General features: G+C 39.8%; 1 protein-coding gene across 1 annotated transcript in view; it reads left to right on the top strand.

Moving 5' to 3' along the window:
• The window catches only part of LOC124555135 (beta-galactosidase-like), a 319,307-nt gene that overhangs the window by 177,381 nt on the left and 124,017 nt on the right, over positions 1 to 17,909 (top strand). The window contains exon 4 of the mRNA XM_047128946.1: positions 7,447 to 7,510. Coding sequence (XP_046984902.1) covers positions 7,447 to 7,510 — 64 coding nt within the window. The remainder of the gene's footprint in view (positions 1 to 7,446; positions 7,511 to 17,909) is intronic.

Raw genomic sequence — 17,909 nt, 5'->3', positions numbered from 1 at the left:
GGTAGCTAGTGCCCCCATGATATGGCTGATTTCAATCAGCAAAGGTTGTCAGTGTCGGCGATGGCCCAGTAGATGGGCAGCATATGGCATCTTTTCTCAAGTAATAGTGGCAGCCGGGTAGGTGATGCCATCAGCATGGCAGCTGTAGCTCTGAATTGGGAATGGAGCTGAGTGACACACATCGGACAGTATAAGGTACCCATGGCAGCTGGCCCACCCCTGCTGCTCAGCATGAAGTGTACTAGACCAGATGGGATCAAACCACATGCGGGCCCCAGTGTGGATGATGGCAGTGGCTTGTACTCACACCAGGTGATGGTGAACGCTGATAATATATGCCGACACAGGGCGAAGAATGTCTACAGTATTTGCTGGCTTGAGAAGAGGTAACCGAACAGCTAGATGGTTCAGGCTCAAATCCCAGTCCACCAGCGAGGCAGCCAACAGCAGATGATAGCCACACAGTGACTGGCCCACTGGTGGAAATGTGCCAGATCAGTGTAGCCAGTGCAGCACAGGCAGTGGCCTGCAACTAGTGTAAATGAAGTCTGGCAGTGGGAGCTTGTTGTTCTTCTCAGCTTGATTACTGGCATGGACCTCCCCTCATGGCCAGCAGCTGGTGATATCTGCATTATGGCTGTTGAAATAGGCAGTGTGTACACAAGCTTGGTCCGTAGTTTTTCTGAAATGGCTGTGCTCCTGGCCTTTAAATCATAACAGGTCCTGTTGGTACTTCAATGTGCAGAACTCCTTCTTTTAGAGGCATCTTTTGCAGTGTCAGCTATCTGAATACATTCTCTTGCAACAGTACACATAGTTACTGAGGTGTCTTGTGACATCCTCCTTACAATGTTCTTTTCCTGAGTTGATCACAAGAGCTGTTTGCTTCACAAGGCAGAACCATGGTGCTAACTATCTGTCTCCTTTGGGAGATACAGTCCGTTTGATCATCATCTGTTTACATTTCTGGAAAAAATCTTAACAAAAAATTTAATAGTGTGACATATTTGTACAATATACTCTGATTCTTCTTATTCTAAATCAGCATTAACCACAAAGTTCATTGACTGCATATTAAATTAATTACTATTTTCTAATATTAATCCAGTCTACTGGCAACTGATGCACTGGGAGCTCAAGTGATTGGGCTGTTGTCCATCTAAAGTGGATCACACAAAATATAATTGGAATCACAATGATACCAGAAATTGACACACCCATTATCATTAATTTACTGTGTTGTTTCTCATGGTACTGCTGGAGCATCTATTCTGGGCTAATGCATCCTTCTTGATTTGCTGTTTGTCCACTGAGATTTCCTCATTTCTCACCTATAGACATTACAATCTAATGAAGTGGGGATACTTACAAGGGTCAACAGTTTGTGGATATGGAGAAATACAGACAAAAAAATCTGTGTCAATGTTTATGTTGATCTGATTCTTGCAACAAGGAGGAGGCACAAGAAAATGCTGTACCAGTTGTTTGTTTCTGGATAACGAATCTTTTATTTCAATTCTGGTGTGTGTATGTGTATAAATTCATTCCAGTTTCTTACCTGAAATTGCAAATTTATGGAATCCTGTGAATATGCTTCTGATCTGAGTAAACAAATAATTTACTCTACTGAATCATCATGCAAAAAAGTAGTAAAATAGTATAACAAAACTCTTTCTTCTTAACAAATTGCTTCTACATACATTTAATGGAAAATGAATTTACTATGATGCTCAGCAATTCTCATCATTTATATTGTGGCTTCTTTAATCATCTCTCTGGCTCATTAAGCAGAATTCTTTGACAAAGTTGCACTACATATTTCCAGAAAAATATATCCCCTAAGACAGTGCTCACACAGAAGCCACCTATCATATTACCAAACCCATTACATTGATAAATAGCTCCAATTACTCCCCTCAATTACTCCCCTTACTTGAAAGGTAATTACAGACTGAACCACTCTTGCAGTGCTATGCATCATTGTACCTTCCCACAGTACATCATTGGCAGAAGTCTCCTCAAGCCAGAACAATTTCTCACAAGCTCCACTGTGTGCTGTGAAAGATCAACTTTCACATGGCTTTTTCTCTTACCCTCATATTGGTTCGAACTGGCAAAGTGTGCAACTCTAGTGACCATCTCAGCAAATTGGTGTCATAAAGAGGGGGGGGGGGTTGTTGCTAGACACCTCAGCAACTAGGTGTGATGACCCAGAAGAATGTATTCAGTAAGCTCACACTGCAAATGATACCACCCAGGGCCTCCAAATGGAGGAGTTACTACACATTACAGCACCAAATGGGCTTGTGGCAGGGCTGACATGACAGGGAAACTGGGCAAATGATGTCATCATTGCTCAACGATTAGACCTGGCACCATTGGCCTTACATGAGAAGCACTGCAACTTCAGAAACACTAGCAGACTCAGTTTCCATACATACTGCCTAACTTAAACTGGCCTTATGCTGTCATTGTCAGCCACTAGACATGAGCTGACGTCCACAAGTCATCAAGCTGAGATGAGTCAGCAAGCTGCCACTATCATACATTGTCTTCACTAGCCATTGTCTGGATGCTGCCACCTTGGAGCCTTTCCACCAGTGGTCCTGGTAGACGAGGGTTCAAACCTGGGCCATCTAGCTGTCCAGCCTTAACTGCCTGAGTGGGCAAATACTGTCACTGTTGATCACACCATGAGGATACACATTATAGCCATCCACTATCGCCCGGTGTAATGGGCACACTCTGCTGCCATCATCAATGCTGGGGACCATGGTAACCGTATTTACTCGAATCTAAGCCGCACTTTTTTTCCGGTCTTTGTAATCCAAAAAACCGCCTGCGGCTTAGAATCGAATGCAAAAAAGCGGAAGTTCTGAAAAATATTGGTAGGTGCCGCCACAACTAACTTCTGCCGTCGAATATATGTAGCGCTACACAGGCATGCTTTGTAGGCACAGAGATAAATACTGGCGCCAAAACCTCTGCGTCAGTTAATAAATTTAAAAAAAAAGGTGGAAGACGAGCTTTTTTTTCTCCGCCCCGAGTTTCGACACTGCATTTTCATACATTATCCAACGAAGTAAATACAAATTCCATATTGTTCATCTTCGAATATAGCAGAATTTCAATGTACTACGAAAATCCGACTGGCAAGACTTTTACAGATGCTTGTCAATATGGCCAACTCTACATTCTGAATTTTTTTCCTACCTGTGAGAAGAGATGATTGCTAATAGGAACCTGATGAAATGTGAATCACATGCAGTATTATCACAGTCTAACATTATCTTCACCATAAGAATAATACAAATATAAACATTTTGCCGTGTATTCTTTTTTCGTGTTTGCTACTATCTCATTTAAATACTGTCTGCCTAATAAACTACGAAACTTGAGTGAGACAACAGCAAACGCGGAAGAATATACGTATTGTGTCATGTTTTTATTTGTATTATTCTTATGCCTAATAGTGATACAGTCAGAAATGAAGCACGGCAACTGACTAGATTTTAAATCTAAGATGACTAATTTCTGTGCAGCATTTGATGTACTAAAGAAGCAGCCGCAAAGATTTTCAAACGGAGAAAAATTTTCGCCTACCTCTCGTTCAGAACATGTTCTATCATACGCAGTCTATTATTTGGTTCTTGTTGATCACTATCAAAGAAAGCAGCAGTGTAAGTAACAACAAATAGCAGTCCCTTGCCATTGTTTCGCTAATGAGATGATTCCTCTCCTTTTTGTTTTTTATTGTAAGCGGCGGTAGCGCGCAAAAGCAAGCCATGCGGCGAGCGGCGACACGCCGTAAACACGCACTATCAGAATGCGACAAACAATGCATGACGCAGTACAGTAATGCATTTTCAGCTTAGAGTGACGTAAACACCTATAACAAAGAAAACGGCACTTATCAGATCAAAGCAAAATAAGCAATCGATTCAAACCAGACGAAGCACGTGAAAAAGGAAGGGTACCCGTATAAATACGGACGGAGCGCCTGACGCATAGCAATGGCTACCTGGTAAAGCTAAACTGCTAAGATTACGACTCGAACCAAAGTACTGTATCGTCTTTCATTCGACCTAAATTGGGTCCCATATTACAATGGACCAACTTTGTTTCGATTTGGAGGTGCGGCCTAAAACTTTTCTCTCCCCTTGAATTTCGAGTCTCAAATTTCTGGTGCGGCTTAGATTCGGGATATTTTTTTTTTCCTTTATTTCGAGTCTCATTTTTTAGGTGCGGCTTAGATTCGAGTAAATACGGTAATCCTGCCTAGCCTGGTACACTTTGTACAGAACAGCTGATTCAGAATTATAGCTACCATGCTTATGGCATAACCTATTCAGCTGCCACCATCACTTGAGGGGTTACACATTGTCCATCTGCTGGGTAACTGTTACATGCTGTAGCTTCTTACAAAATAAAGAGATTATTCAACCAGTACTGTTTCCATTATGGATTACTACCTGACAGCTGCCACCAGCCCACTGTAGTAAAGCTCAGGGTGGCGAACTGCAAATATCCCAACCATATCGCCTACCAGCCCCACCTGTCACCATAATGGCCATCCACATTGCCACTACAAGTAGTGTCAGAAGTGGTTGCCACCACCTCTAAATTTGCAGCTACAACTTGCAGCATCAACATGCAGTGGGATGACTGCAGGATTTTTGTTTCTCTTGCAAGCATCACGGCAAGTCAGGGGTCTTCTACCAGAGTTGTAATTATGCTTATATGCACAATTTGGGTAAAGTAGGCTCAGATAGTGTTCTGAGGGTTGTCAAAAAGTTATGTTACATTGCACTGTTTGGAACAGACAATGTATTTTGTTGTGAGCAAGGAGTACGGCAAATTGTTTTTTGTGTAAAGCAGTAATCACAAGCCACCACTCAGATGAAGGAACTAAGTTACAGTAAGAAGGGTCATGTTGATATTATATTTAAGTGCCCTTCTCATCATTCTATTTTGTTCTCTTGTCATTTGTTTTTTTGTGTAACTGATAGAGGATCAACCATGCAAGGGTTGAAAACACAGGGGAGTGCCCTTGAGGAAACATAGTGAACTTTCTCAGTTCAGTTAATTGCACTGAAAGCAAATGATATGTGTATGTCTAAGAAACTGGATGTTATGGTAAGGAACATGCACATGTGCCCAGTGTATATAAATGACCTAGTAGATAGTGTCGGAAGTTCCATGCAGCTTTTCGCGGATGATGCTGTAGTATACAGAGAAGTTGCAGCATTAGAAAATTGTAGCGAAATGCAGGAAGATCTGCAGTGGATAGGCACTTGGTGCAGGGAGTGGCAACTGACCCTTAACATAGACAAATGTAATGTATTGCGAATACATAGAAAGAAGGATCCTTTATTGTATGATGCGGAACAAACACTGGTAGCAGTTACTTCTGTAAAATATCTGGGAGTATGCGTGCGGAACGATTTGAAGCGGAATGATCATATAAAATTAATTGTTGGTAAGGCGGGTACCAGGTTGAGATTCATTGGGAGAGTGCTTAGAAAATGTAGTCCATCAACAAAGGAGGTGGCTTACAAAACACAAGTTCGACCTATACTTGAGTATTGCTCATCAGTGTGGGATCCGTACCAGATCGGTCTGACGGAGGAGATAGAGAAGATCCAAAGAAGAGCAGCGCGTTTTGTCACAGGGTTATTTGGTAACCGTGATAGCGTTACGGAGATGTTTAATAAACTCAAGCGGCAGACTCTGCAAGAGAGGCGCTCTGCATCGCGGTGTAGCTTGCTCGCCAGGTTTCGAGAGGGTGCGTTTCTGGATGAGGTATCGAATATATTGCTTCCCCCTACTTATACCTCCCGAGGAGATCACGAATGTAAAATTAGAGAGATTAGAGCGCGCACGGAGGCTTTCAGACAGTCGTTCTTCCCGCGAACCATACGCGACTGGAACAGGAAAGGGAGGTAATGACAGTGGCACGTAAGGTGCCCTCCGCCACACACCGTTGGGTGGCTTGTGGAGTATAAATGTAGATGTAGATCTAGATGTACCTACTCCTGCTTATGTGAAGATGAGGTGAAAAATATGGGACAAGTGGTGGACTAGAGACAATGAATGATTCATTGATCTTGGGATAAGAAATGTTGTGCATATAGGGAGTCTTGAGAGATTAAATAAGAGTGGTATTTGCATGGAAGCAAAAACCAAGGGGGGGGGGGGGGGGGGAGAGTTGACAGTGTGAGATTATTTGTGCAGAAAATAGTAAGATTGTGGGATTATTAGCTCCAGTACCTTGTGGGAATTTAGAGTTTGAATATGCTGAAGCGCCATATCAAGTAATGTTTGCTCTGTTAAAGTAAATGAGTGTGTGACTAGCAATATGCATGATATTGATTTAGGTATAGTGGTATCTTCACCAGTGAGAATAACAGGTGTTGTGTACAGGCTGTGAAACTTGGGCCAGGTGTGATCCTGGATGGCTATGTACAGGAAAGTACATTGCAGACAGTAATTTATTTGTAGATAGAGCAATGAATGTACAGGAAATATTGAAAATGTTGTGGATATTGATGTGTTGACACACATTTTCTTTTCAAAGGTTGCAGATTTGTTGCCATCTGTTAGTTAATTAGTTTTACTTTCACATCACAAATTAATTTGTAGATGCTGAACATTTATGATCATTTCTTTTTCTTTTTTTCAATTAAATATACAGATGTGAGACAGTAATTCCTATCCACCATCTTTTGCTCACTGCAATAATAGAAATACTTCTATGGAATAGAAGGAGTTGTCAAGGAAAAGCTTTCTCAGTTTGTTTTCAAATTTTACTTTGCTGTCTGTAACTGGCTAAGCTACAAAAAATTTTACATCCAGCATTGTGCACCAGTTTTTATGCTACAGATATCTTTAATGCAGAGTAATGACTGTCATTTTTCCTTCTGGTATTGCAATTATGAACATCATTGTTCCTAAGTGCTTGCAAGAAGAGTAATCAGACCAACAAGGCTAAATTCTTCCAGGAATGTTTGCCTGAGTGTAAGGATGTTCATAAAGTTGATGATTCTTGCTCAGAAGTCATACTGGAAAGGAAGAATGAAAGTCTATCAGTTTAAAAACAGGACTGATTCTGCTTATTGTATGTCAGTCTATTACTGCACAAAATGTAATCTGAAATAGTCCATAACTTTATGTGGAATGTATTTGCCATTACACAGGAGGATATTACTTGATATGTTTATGAGAAACATGCTATAGATTGGAATTATCGTGTAAGAATATGGTCTGTGTCTATAAACGGGAAACCCATCAATTCAGTCTTTTTACTGATTAACCGTAATACAAACATTGGATAATATCACCAAGTGTATGCACTCACTTGTGAGTGAATCTAACCGTAAAAATATGTTTTCAATATTTTAATCTAAGTGTAAGATGTTTTGCCAAATTTGTAGTTTTGTTTTACAGGGTGGTCTGCCATACTGGTTGCTTACCCTCAATCCAGATATCAGGCTGCGTACTAGTGATCAAAGTAAGTTATGTGATACAATTGAGCTAAATACAGAACCCAAATACTCTGTACTATTTTAATGTCATTAATCTGTTTTGTGATATTGTTATAATAAAATCACATTAGTGATGAAATATCTGTTGCAGTTTTGATGTCAGTGTAAATCCTATAGTTAACTGTCTCTTTTATATTGAAGCTCAACTAATAACATTTATTATGACAGTGCATGACTTAATAAAAAGAGTGAAATAAGTATAAGCATGTAAATGTATAATAAACTGAGGAACTCAATAAGTATTTGCAAAATACAGTCTGCAAAGCTGTAAGAAACACACTTGGTGCTACTGAAAAAGATACTGTCTTGTGTATCAAAGTCATAGTCTACCTTAAAAACTTTTGCTCTGAAAGAATTACTTGTCTGAGTGCTGTTCATGCCTGTGTTACAAATTCTATCAAAAACAGCTGCAATCATGAAAACTGAACAAAGTTCCAGAGCTCTAGGGAGATCATTTCAGATTATATAAAGAATATGCAGCTGAGTTACCCCTCTCTTAACCACAACATACCATAGATCACTCAAACAAAAAACTGTGCCCATTAATTGGAAGAAATCATGAATCACACTTATCTACAGGGTACCAAAAATGATATGTAAAATTGTCATTCAATATTATTGAATCTATCTTAGAACATTTTCTGAGCTCAAGTGTAAGGATGTTCCCTGAACAGAATGACCCCTTTCATACCAACCACCATGGATTGAAAAAATATGGGTGACCCAAAACTCAGCTTGCATTTTTCGCACATGATATCCTGAATTACATGCATCAAGACAGTCAGGTAGATTCAGTATTCCTTGACACCTGAAAAGCTTTCGAGTCAGTACCACAACATACTTATCAGTAAAAGTATGATCCTACTGGGTATCAAACAACATTTGTGACTAGATGACTGGACTGAGGATTTCTTTGTAGGTAGGATGCAGCTTTTTATCTTGGATGGAGGGTTACTGAAAGATGTACAAGTATGTTCATGCATGCCCTAGGTAAGTGTGTTGGCACACTCAATGTTCATATTTTATTTTTGTGGCCTTCCACTTCAAACTTTTTACAGATGATGCAATTATCTACCATGAAGAACTATGTGAACAAAGGTTTACAAATATTTGGTCACATCTTGATAAGATTTTGAAGTGGTTCAATGACTCATAATTCAATTATTCAGAAATGTAAAATTGTGCGCTTCAGAAAACATAAAACTGCAGTATGCTATGTTTTATATTCTTGCTGCTCTAGAGCTCATGCAAGACATGTGGACTTCATTTTTGATGACTAATAATCAACATTAGCAGCATAGAATTTATTTTAAAATTTTATTACATCGAACCAATATAAAAAATGTGCCTATTTTGAGCACCACACTGTAAGTACCATTATGTCATATCAACAATCCTTAAGATATGAACTACAAAAGAGCATACGTTACAATATGCACTTAATGTTTGTATAACAATGTAAGGCATGTGTTGCCATACATGAATATACAATCATTAGTAGTACATGTCTAAAGCCTCTTCATATGATACTTTCAGTGTGACGTTAATAATGTGCACATGGCCACACACTGGTCCAGCATAACAACAGCATAATAAATCATAAAATAGCCAGGAGTCATAAAAAAGAAGGTCCATAGTATGCTATGACTACAGTATCAGTGAGGCATAACTGGAATCAATCAACTCATACACCTAGATAAACAACTTGTAAGGATGGAAAAATTATTCAGTCACTGCAACTAAATCACAGTTAAAGCAGGAAGCAGACTTCAGTTTGTTTATATCATTCTGGAAAAAAAGCTATCAGCCTACATAGTATGTGCTGTTGTTGTGATCTTCAGTCCAAAGATTGGTCTTACGTAACTCCATTCATCCTGTGCAAGCCTCTCCATCTCAAGCTTCTAACATCAAAACATTCATCAGAAATAGCTAATGTACAAGATTTTGTTATAAAAAATGTGCAGACTCAATTTCTGAACCACTGACATATCTTGTAAACCTGTCTTCCTCAACTGGCAGCTTTACAACAAGTTTAAAAATAGCTAAAGTTAAACCACTACACAAAAGAGGAAGCCAGGAAGAGGTTTCAAACTGTGCACCAGTTTCTCTTTTGTCTGTGTTTTTTCTAAAATTCTATGGAAACTCATTTATAAAAGATTGTCAAATTTCATAGATAAATATAATATGCTAACAGCATCTCAACATGGTTTTAGGAGAAATCACCAATCTTTTATTTTCTGTATGAAACTCTACAGGCCCTAGATAGACAGGAACATAACTCAAGTATATTCCTAGATTTGTCAAAAGCATTTGATACCATCAATCATGATAAATTACTAGGTAATATTCAGAACTGGGGTATTAGGGGAGCAGCACATAACTGTATTAAATCACGCCTACATGAAAGAAAACAACTCATAGAGATAATATATGAAGTAAATGGGACAGTCAAAACTCACTAGTCAGATTTGTTACTGGTCAAACATGGAGTTCCCCAAGGTTCCGTATTGGGTTCATTTCTCTTCTAATTATATATAAAAAATTTATAGATGAACAGTAAAAACAGTAAGCTATATAAATTTGCAGATGACACCTAAAAAATCTGTTGCAATGGGTATTTTCACCACCCAGAATAGGACACCAGCAAATCCTCCTGTAGAAATAAGTGGACAAAAAATTGAAAAAAAAAATGGGAGTACAAAATTTCTCGGTGTATGGAGTCAACAAAACATGAAATGGGATACACACTTGGACTATGTGGACAAAAAACTGAGCAAAACATGTTTTGTAATGAGAATAATAAGAAACTGCATATCACATGATGATCTCAGGACCATATATTTTGCTTATGTTCATTCAATATTGACATATGGTGCAGTGTTTTGAGGAAATTGTGAAGCTAGTCAGAAATCATTTAGAGTGCAGAAAAAGATTATTAGATTAATGCAAGGGTTACATCAAATATCATCATGCAAGACACTATTTAGGAAAAATAAAATACTACCACTTCCATTTATTTATATACTTTAAACTGTAACTATTTTAAAGAAAAACTAAACAGCAAAGTCCAAGCATCACCCGTAATGGATCTGTACATAGCTACCACACAGGACCAATAAATTATGTATATGTACAGCAGACAAACACAGCACTATTACAGAAAGGCATACTCCACCCTGGCATCAAATTGTACAATGCACTACCCAAATCACAAAAGTAATAATGGACTTAACCAAGTTCAAATCAACTGTGAAGGATTACTTGGTTGAGCACTGCTTCTATAGAGTAAGGGAATACCTAGAAAAACAAAACTGCCTCACTGATTAAGACTGTTTTTATAAAATGTGTAGAGTAAGAAATTATTGTATAATTTTATCTTTTATTAAAATGATGTCTGACAAGAAAGGAAAAAGTCAAGGAATGTGTATTGTAATTAATGAATGGTCCAATATCTTTTTTACACTGTACAGTCCTAGATTCACAGGACCAATAAATAAATAAATCCAATCTTCAGAATTCTGCTGTAGTATCACATTTCAAAAGTTTCTGTTTTCTTTCTTTCTGGATCACTTATCATCCACATTTCATTTCTGCACAAGGCTATACTCAAGACATCAGGAAGGTTTTTCTGGACATTGCCACCCTGCATGCTATATCCTCTTTACTTCAGTTATCACAGTTTACTTTACTGCCCAAATGGTGAAACTTATTTACTACTTTCAACATCTCTTTTTCTAATGCAATTCCCTCAGCATCACTTGATTTATTTCAACTATTACCCTTGTTTTGCTTTTGTTAATGCTCGTGTTGTATCCTCCATTGAAGATGCTGTCCATTCAACTTCACTTTCAAGTCCCTTGCTATCTCTGACAGAATTACAGTGTCATTGGCAAACCAGAAAGTGTTTGTTTCTTCTCCAAAAACTTTAATTCCCTTCCCAAATTCCTCCTTGCTTTCCATCACTGACAAATTGCTCCATGTACAGAATGAATAGCATGGGGATAGTCCTCACTCCCTTCTGAACCACTGTTCCCCTTTCATGCCCTTCAAATTTCATACATGTGGTCTGATTTCTGTGCAAATTCTAATTAACCAATTGCTTCTTGAATTTTATCCATATTATCTTCAGAAGTATAAAGTGTATTCCAGTTAACATTGTCAAAAGCTTTCTCCAAATCTCTCTCTCTCTCCTTTTTTCTTTTTTTTCCGGCCTCTTCATCTCAGAGTAGTACTTGCAACCTAAATCCTCAATTATTTGCTGGTTGTATTCCAATCTCTGTCTTCCTCTTAAAGTTTTTGCCCTCTACAGCTGCCTCTAGTACCATGGAAGCCATTCCCTCATTTCTTAACAGATCTCCTATCGTCTTGTCATTGTTTTCTACATATTCCTTTCATCTCCAATTCTGTGCATAACCCCCTTTTTCTTGTTTTATCAGTCCACATAATTTTTAACATTCGTCTATGGCATCACATCGCAAATGCATCAATTCTCTTCTGTTCTGGTTTTCCCACAGGCCATGTTTCACTACCATACAATGTTGTGCTCCAAACATAACATTCTCAGAAATTTACTCCTCAAATTAAGGCCTGTGTTTGATACTAGTAGTCTTCTCTTGGCCAGGAATGTGAATGCCCTTTTGACAGGTGCTAGTCTGCTTTTGATGTCCTCCTTGCTCCATCCATCATTGGCTATTTTGCTGCCTAGGTAGCAGAATTTCTTGACTTCATCTACTTTGTGGACCATCAAACCTAACGTTAAATTTGTCGCTGTTCTCATTTCTCTTTCATCTCAATACTTTTGTGTTTCTTTGATTTACTCTCAGACTCATTAGACTATTCATTGCATTCAGCAGATCCTGAAATTCTTCTTCACTTTCACTCAGGGTAGCAATGTCTCAGTGAATTGTATCATTGATATCCTTTCACCTTGAATTTTAATCCTACTCCTGAACCTTTCTTTTATTTCTGTCATTGCTTCTTTGATATACAGATTGAACAGTAATGGTTAAAGATGACATCCCTGTCTTACACCCTTTTTAATCCAAGCACTTCGTTTTTGACCATCAACTCTTATTATTCCCTCTTGGCTGTTGTACATATAGTACATTATTCATCCCCCTCCCCCCCCCCCCCCCCCCTTATAGTGTACCCCTATTTTTCTCAGAATTCTGAACATCTTATATAATTTTACATTGTCAAACACGTTTTCCAGTTGGACAGATCCTATGAACGTCTTGATTTTTCTTTAGTCTTGCTTCCACTATCAACCTCAATGTCAGACTTGCCTCTGTGGTGATTTTACCTTTCCCAAAGCCAAACTGATTGTCATATAACACGTCCAATTGTGCCATAATTGTCGCACTTGTCACCTCTAGCAGTCTTCAGAATTGTGTGGATGATATTTTTCTGAAACTCAGATGGTATGTTGCCGGACTCATACATTCTACACACCAACATGAACAGTCATTTGCTGCCACTTCCCCCAATGATTTTTAAATTCTGTTGAAATTTTATCTATCCTTCTGCCTCATTTGATTTTAAGTTTTTATTCTAATACTGGGATCCCCCATCTCTTCTAAATCAATTCCTGTTTCTTCTTCTAGCATATCAGACTACTCTTTCCCCTCATAGAGGCCTTCAGTGTACTGTTTCCACCTATCCACTCTGTCCTCGCATTTAGCAGTGGAATTCCTGTTGCATTCTTAATGTAAACACCCTTGCTTTTAATTTCACCAAAAGTTGTTTTGTCTTTCCCATATGCTGAGTCAGTCCTTCTGACAATCATTTCCTTTTCGATTTCTTCACGTTTTTCATGCAGCCATTTCATCTTAACTTCCCTGCACTTCCTCTTTATTTCATTCTTCAGTGACTACAAATGCTATAAATGTAGGTTTTGCCTTTCTGTATCTTCTAAGGTACGTTTCAGGGTCACTATTGCTTAGCTTGTTCTGACATGTCTCTGTAACCCAAACTGATCTTCCCCAAGGCTGGCTTCTACCATTTTTTTCCATTCTTCTGTAAATAATTCATGTCAGTGCTTTATAACCATTAGATATTAAACTAAGAGTTCAAAAAATGAAAAATCCAGGACGGAATGTAACAATATTATGAAAAAAAAGTAGATACTCACCATACAGTGGAGATGCTGAGTCGCAGGTAGGCACAACAAAATAACTGTCACAAATAAAGCACACACACACACACACACACACACACACACACACACACAAATGCAACTCACACATATGACTGCAGTCTCAGGCAACTGAAACTACACTGCATGCGAGCAGCAGCACCATTGCATGATGAGAGTGACGACTGTATGAGGCTAAGGAGGAGGCTAGAGTGGTGAGGGGAGGGATAGTATGGTGGGGGCAGCAGATAGTGAAGTGCTGTAGGTTAGACGGAGAGCAGGCGAGTGGGGGGAGGGGAACGGTGGGCGGGGGGAGGGGGGGGGCAGGTGGGGGGGGGGGGGAGGGCGTAGCAGAAAAGGAGAGAAGTAAAAAGACTGGGTATGATGACGGAATAATGGCTGTGTGTTGTGCTGCAATGAGAACAGGGAAGGGGCTGGATAGGTGGGGACAGTGACTAAGTATGATTGAAGCTAGGAGGCTTACAGGAACATAAGATGCATGCACGGAAAGTTCACATCTGCGCAATTCATAAAAGATGGTGTTGGAGGGAAGTATCCATATAGGACGGACTGTGAAGCAGTCATTGAAATGAAGGATGTCATGTTTGGCAGTGTGTTCAGCAACAGGGTGGTCCACTTGTTTCTTGGCCACAGTTTTTTGGTGCTCATTCATGTGGACAGACAGCTTATTGGCTGTCATGCCTATGTAGAATGCAGCACAGTGGTTGCAACTTACCTTGTAGATCACGTGACTGGTTTCACAGGTATCTCTGCCTTTGATGGGATAGGTGATGATCATGACCGGACTGGAGTAGTTGGTGGTGAAAGGATGTACGGGACAGGTCATGCATCTAGGTCTGTTACAGAGGTATGACCCATGAGATAAGGGGTTAGTAGCAGGGCTTGTGTAGGGATGGACAACTATGTTGTGTAGGTTCAGCAGATGGTGGAATACCACTGTGAGAGGGGTGGGAAGGATAGTGGACAGGACATTTCTCATTTCAGGGCATGACGAGATGTAGTCAAAACCCTGGCGGTGAATTCATAATTCCCTGCAGTACATCCTACATTCCCATAACCCTCCTGGCCTCAACCTTCATTAGTCTCTGTCCTCACCCATCCAGCCCCTTCCCTGTTCCCATTCCAGCATTGCATAGCTGTCATTTGATCAATACACCCAGTCTTTTCACTTCTCTCCTTTTCTGCTATTCCCCCCCCCCTCCCCACCTCTTCCATGCTCTCTATCTAACCTGCAGCACTTCACTATCCACCACCCCCACCATATTATCCCTTTCCTTCCCCGCCCCAACCTCCTCCTTACCCTCACCCAATCACCCCTCCCATCATGCACTGGTATTGCTGCTAACAGTGTGGTTTCAGTTGCCTAAGACTGCAGTCGTGTGCGAGAGTCGAATGTGTGTGTGTGTGTGTGTGTGTGTGTGTGTGTGTGTGTGTGTGTGTGTGTGTGTGCATGTTTGTTGTCTATTGTTGATGATGGCCTTCATGGCTAAAAGCTTTATTTGTGACAGTTTTTTTGTTGTACCTATCTGCGATTTAGTATCTCTGCTATATGGTGAGTAGCAACTTTCCTTTTCATAATATTGTTATAGACTAAGAGTTCCGAAATATTCTAATCTGTCAGCACCTGCCTTCTGTGGATTTGGAATTATTACATTACCCTTTAAGTCTGTGGCTATTTCCCCTCTCTCAGGTGTCTTGCTCACCAGGTGGAATAGCTTAGCCACAGCTAGCTCTCCCAGTGATATCAGTTGTTCTGAGGGAATGTCATCTACTCCAGAGTCCTTGTTTCATATTAAATTTTTCTACAATATTGCCTTGAAGTTCATTTCCCTTGTATAGCCATTCTATATATTCATTCCACCTTTCAGCTTTTCCTTCTTTGCTTAGCCACAGCTAGCTCTCCCAGCGATATCAGTTGTTCTGAGGGAATGTCATCTACTCCAGAGTCCTTGTTTCATATTAAATTTTTCTACAATATTGCCTTGAAGTTCATTTCCCTTGTATAGCCATTCTATATATTCATTCCACCTTTCAGCTTTTCCTTCTTTGCTTAGTGTTTGTTTTCCGTCTCAGCTCTTGATATTCATACAGCTGTGTATCTTTCTTACAAAGGCGTCTTTCATGTGTCCTATGGCGACTCCTCCTTAACCATTTTGCAATTCCTGTCAATTTCATTTTTTATATGTTTGTACTTCCTGTCACCTGCTTCATTTGCTGCGGTTTTATATTTTCTCCTTTCATCAGTTAAATTCAGTATCGCCAGTGATATCCAAGGATTTTTAATAGGCCTTGCCTTTTACCTATTTGATTGTCTGGTGCCTTCACTACCTCACCTCTCAAAGTTCCTCATTCGTCTTCTGCTGTCATTTCCCCTGTTACAGTCAATTATTAAAAGTCTCAGCACCCTCTCATTCTTTCAGCTTATCCAGGTCTTATCTCCTTAATTTTGTACCATTTTGCAAATTCTTCAGTTTTAATCTATAATTCATAACCAATAAATTATGGCCAGAGTCCACATTTTCCCCTGAAAATATCTTAAAATCTGGTTCCTAAATCTCTGTCTTACCATTATATAATCAATCCAAAATCTCCTAGTGTTTTCAGGTCTCTTTGATGTATAAAACATACTTTCATGATACTTGAACCAAGTGTTAGCAATGATTAAATTATGCACTGTACAAAATTCTACCAAGTGGCTTCCTCTTTCATTACTTTCCTCCAGTCCACTTCCTTCCACTATTTTTCCTTCCCTTCCTCTTCTTTCTACCAAAATCCAGTCATCCATCACAATTTTTTTCCTATTCCTTAACTATCTAAATAATTTCTTTTACTTTATCATACATTCTTTCAATCACTTCATCATCTGTGGAGCTAGCTGACATAATCTTGTAGTAATGTGGTGGGTGTTGGTTTTATGTCTGTCTTAGTTACAATAATGCATTCACTATGCTGCTCATAATAGCTTACCACATTCATATTTTCTCATTTATTGTTAGACCTGCTCTTGCATTACCTCTATTTAATTTTGTGTTTGTGATCCTGCACTCACCTGACCAGAAGTCCTATTCATCCTGCCATCCTTTTTCAAATGTTCTAGCGTACCTACCTGATTATAGGCTGCAACATTTTACACTCCAATCTGTTGAATACCAGTTTTGTTTTTCTTGATAATGAAATCTTCCTGAAAAGACCCTACATAGAGATCTGAATTGAGGATTATTTTACCTCTCTAATATGTTGCCCAACAGGATGCCATCATTTGGTAGAGCTGCATGAACATGGGAAAAGTAGCAGCTGTAGCATCTCCTTGCATTCAGCCATTTGCAGTACCAATAGAGCAATGGCATGTTGGATGATGTTACAAGGGCACATCAGTCAATCATCCAGACTGTTTCCCCTGCAAGTACTGAAAAGGCTGTTGCCCCTTTCCAGGATTCTCCACAGATAGCCCTATGTTGTGGTTGTATCTATATGGATCAGCCAGAATATTATGACCACCTACCTAACAGCTGGTATATCCACATTTGGCATGGATAACAGTGATGATGCACCATTGCATGAAAACAATGAGACCTCGGTAGGATGCTGGACGGAGTTGGCACCACATCTGCTAACACAAGCCATGCAAATCCCATAAATTCAATGGAGGGGGGGGGGGGGGGGGGGGGGGGGGGGGGAGGGCTCTGATTACACATTCAATCACATCCCAGATGTGTTTGATCGGGTTTAGATCTGGTGAGGTGGAGGCCCAGCAGCACATCAATTGGATCTCACCACTATGTTCCTTGAGCCACTCCATTACGCCCTTGGTTTTGTGGCATGGTGCATTATCTTGCTGAAAAATGCTACTGTCATTAGGAAGCATGATTGTCATAAAAGGGTGTACATGGTCTGCAACCAGTGTACAATACTCCTTGGCCATCACAATGCCTTGCATGAGCTCCACTGGACCCATGGATGCCCATGTCAATGCCCCCCCCCCCCCCCCAGAGGATAATGCAGCCACGGCCACCTCATCTTCATCCCACAGTACAGGCGTTGATTAACTGTTACCCTGAAAGATGGAGGATTTGTGCCCTCACATCAACACAATGAAGAAGGTATCAAGATTCATCAGACCATGCAACACTATACTATCCAGTGTCAATGGTCAAATGAGAGTTTCATCATTAATCTGCGCAGCATTAAAGCCTGACATTAGTTCCACCACC

This window comes from Schistocerca americana, chromosome X, assembly GCF_021461395.2.
Source record: "Schistocerca americana isolate TAMUIC-IGC-003095 chromosome X, iqSchAmer2.1, whole genome shotgun sequence".
Lineage (NCBI taxonomy): Eukaryota > Metazoa > Arthropoda > Insecta > Orthoptera > Acrididae > Schistocerca > Schistocerca americana.
The sequence above is the reverse complement of the archived record's forward strand: the minus strand, read 5'-3'. Positions and strand labels throughout refer to the sequence as shown.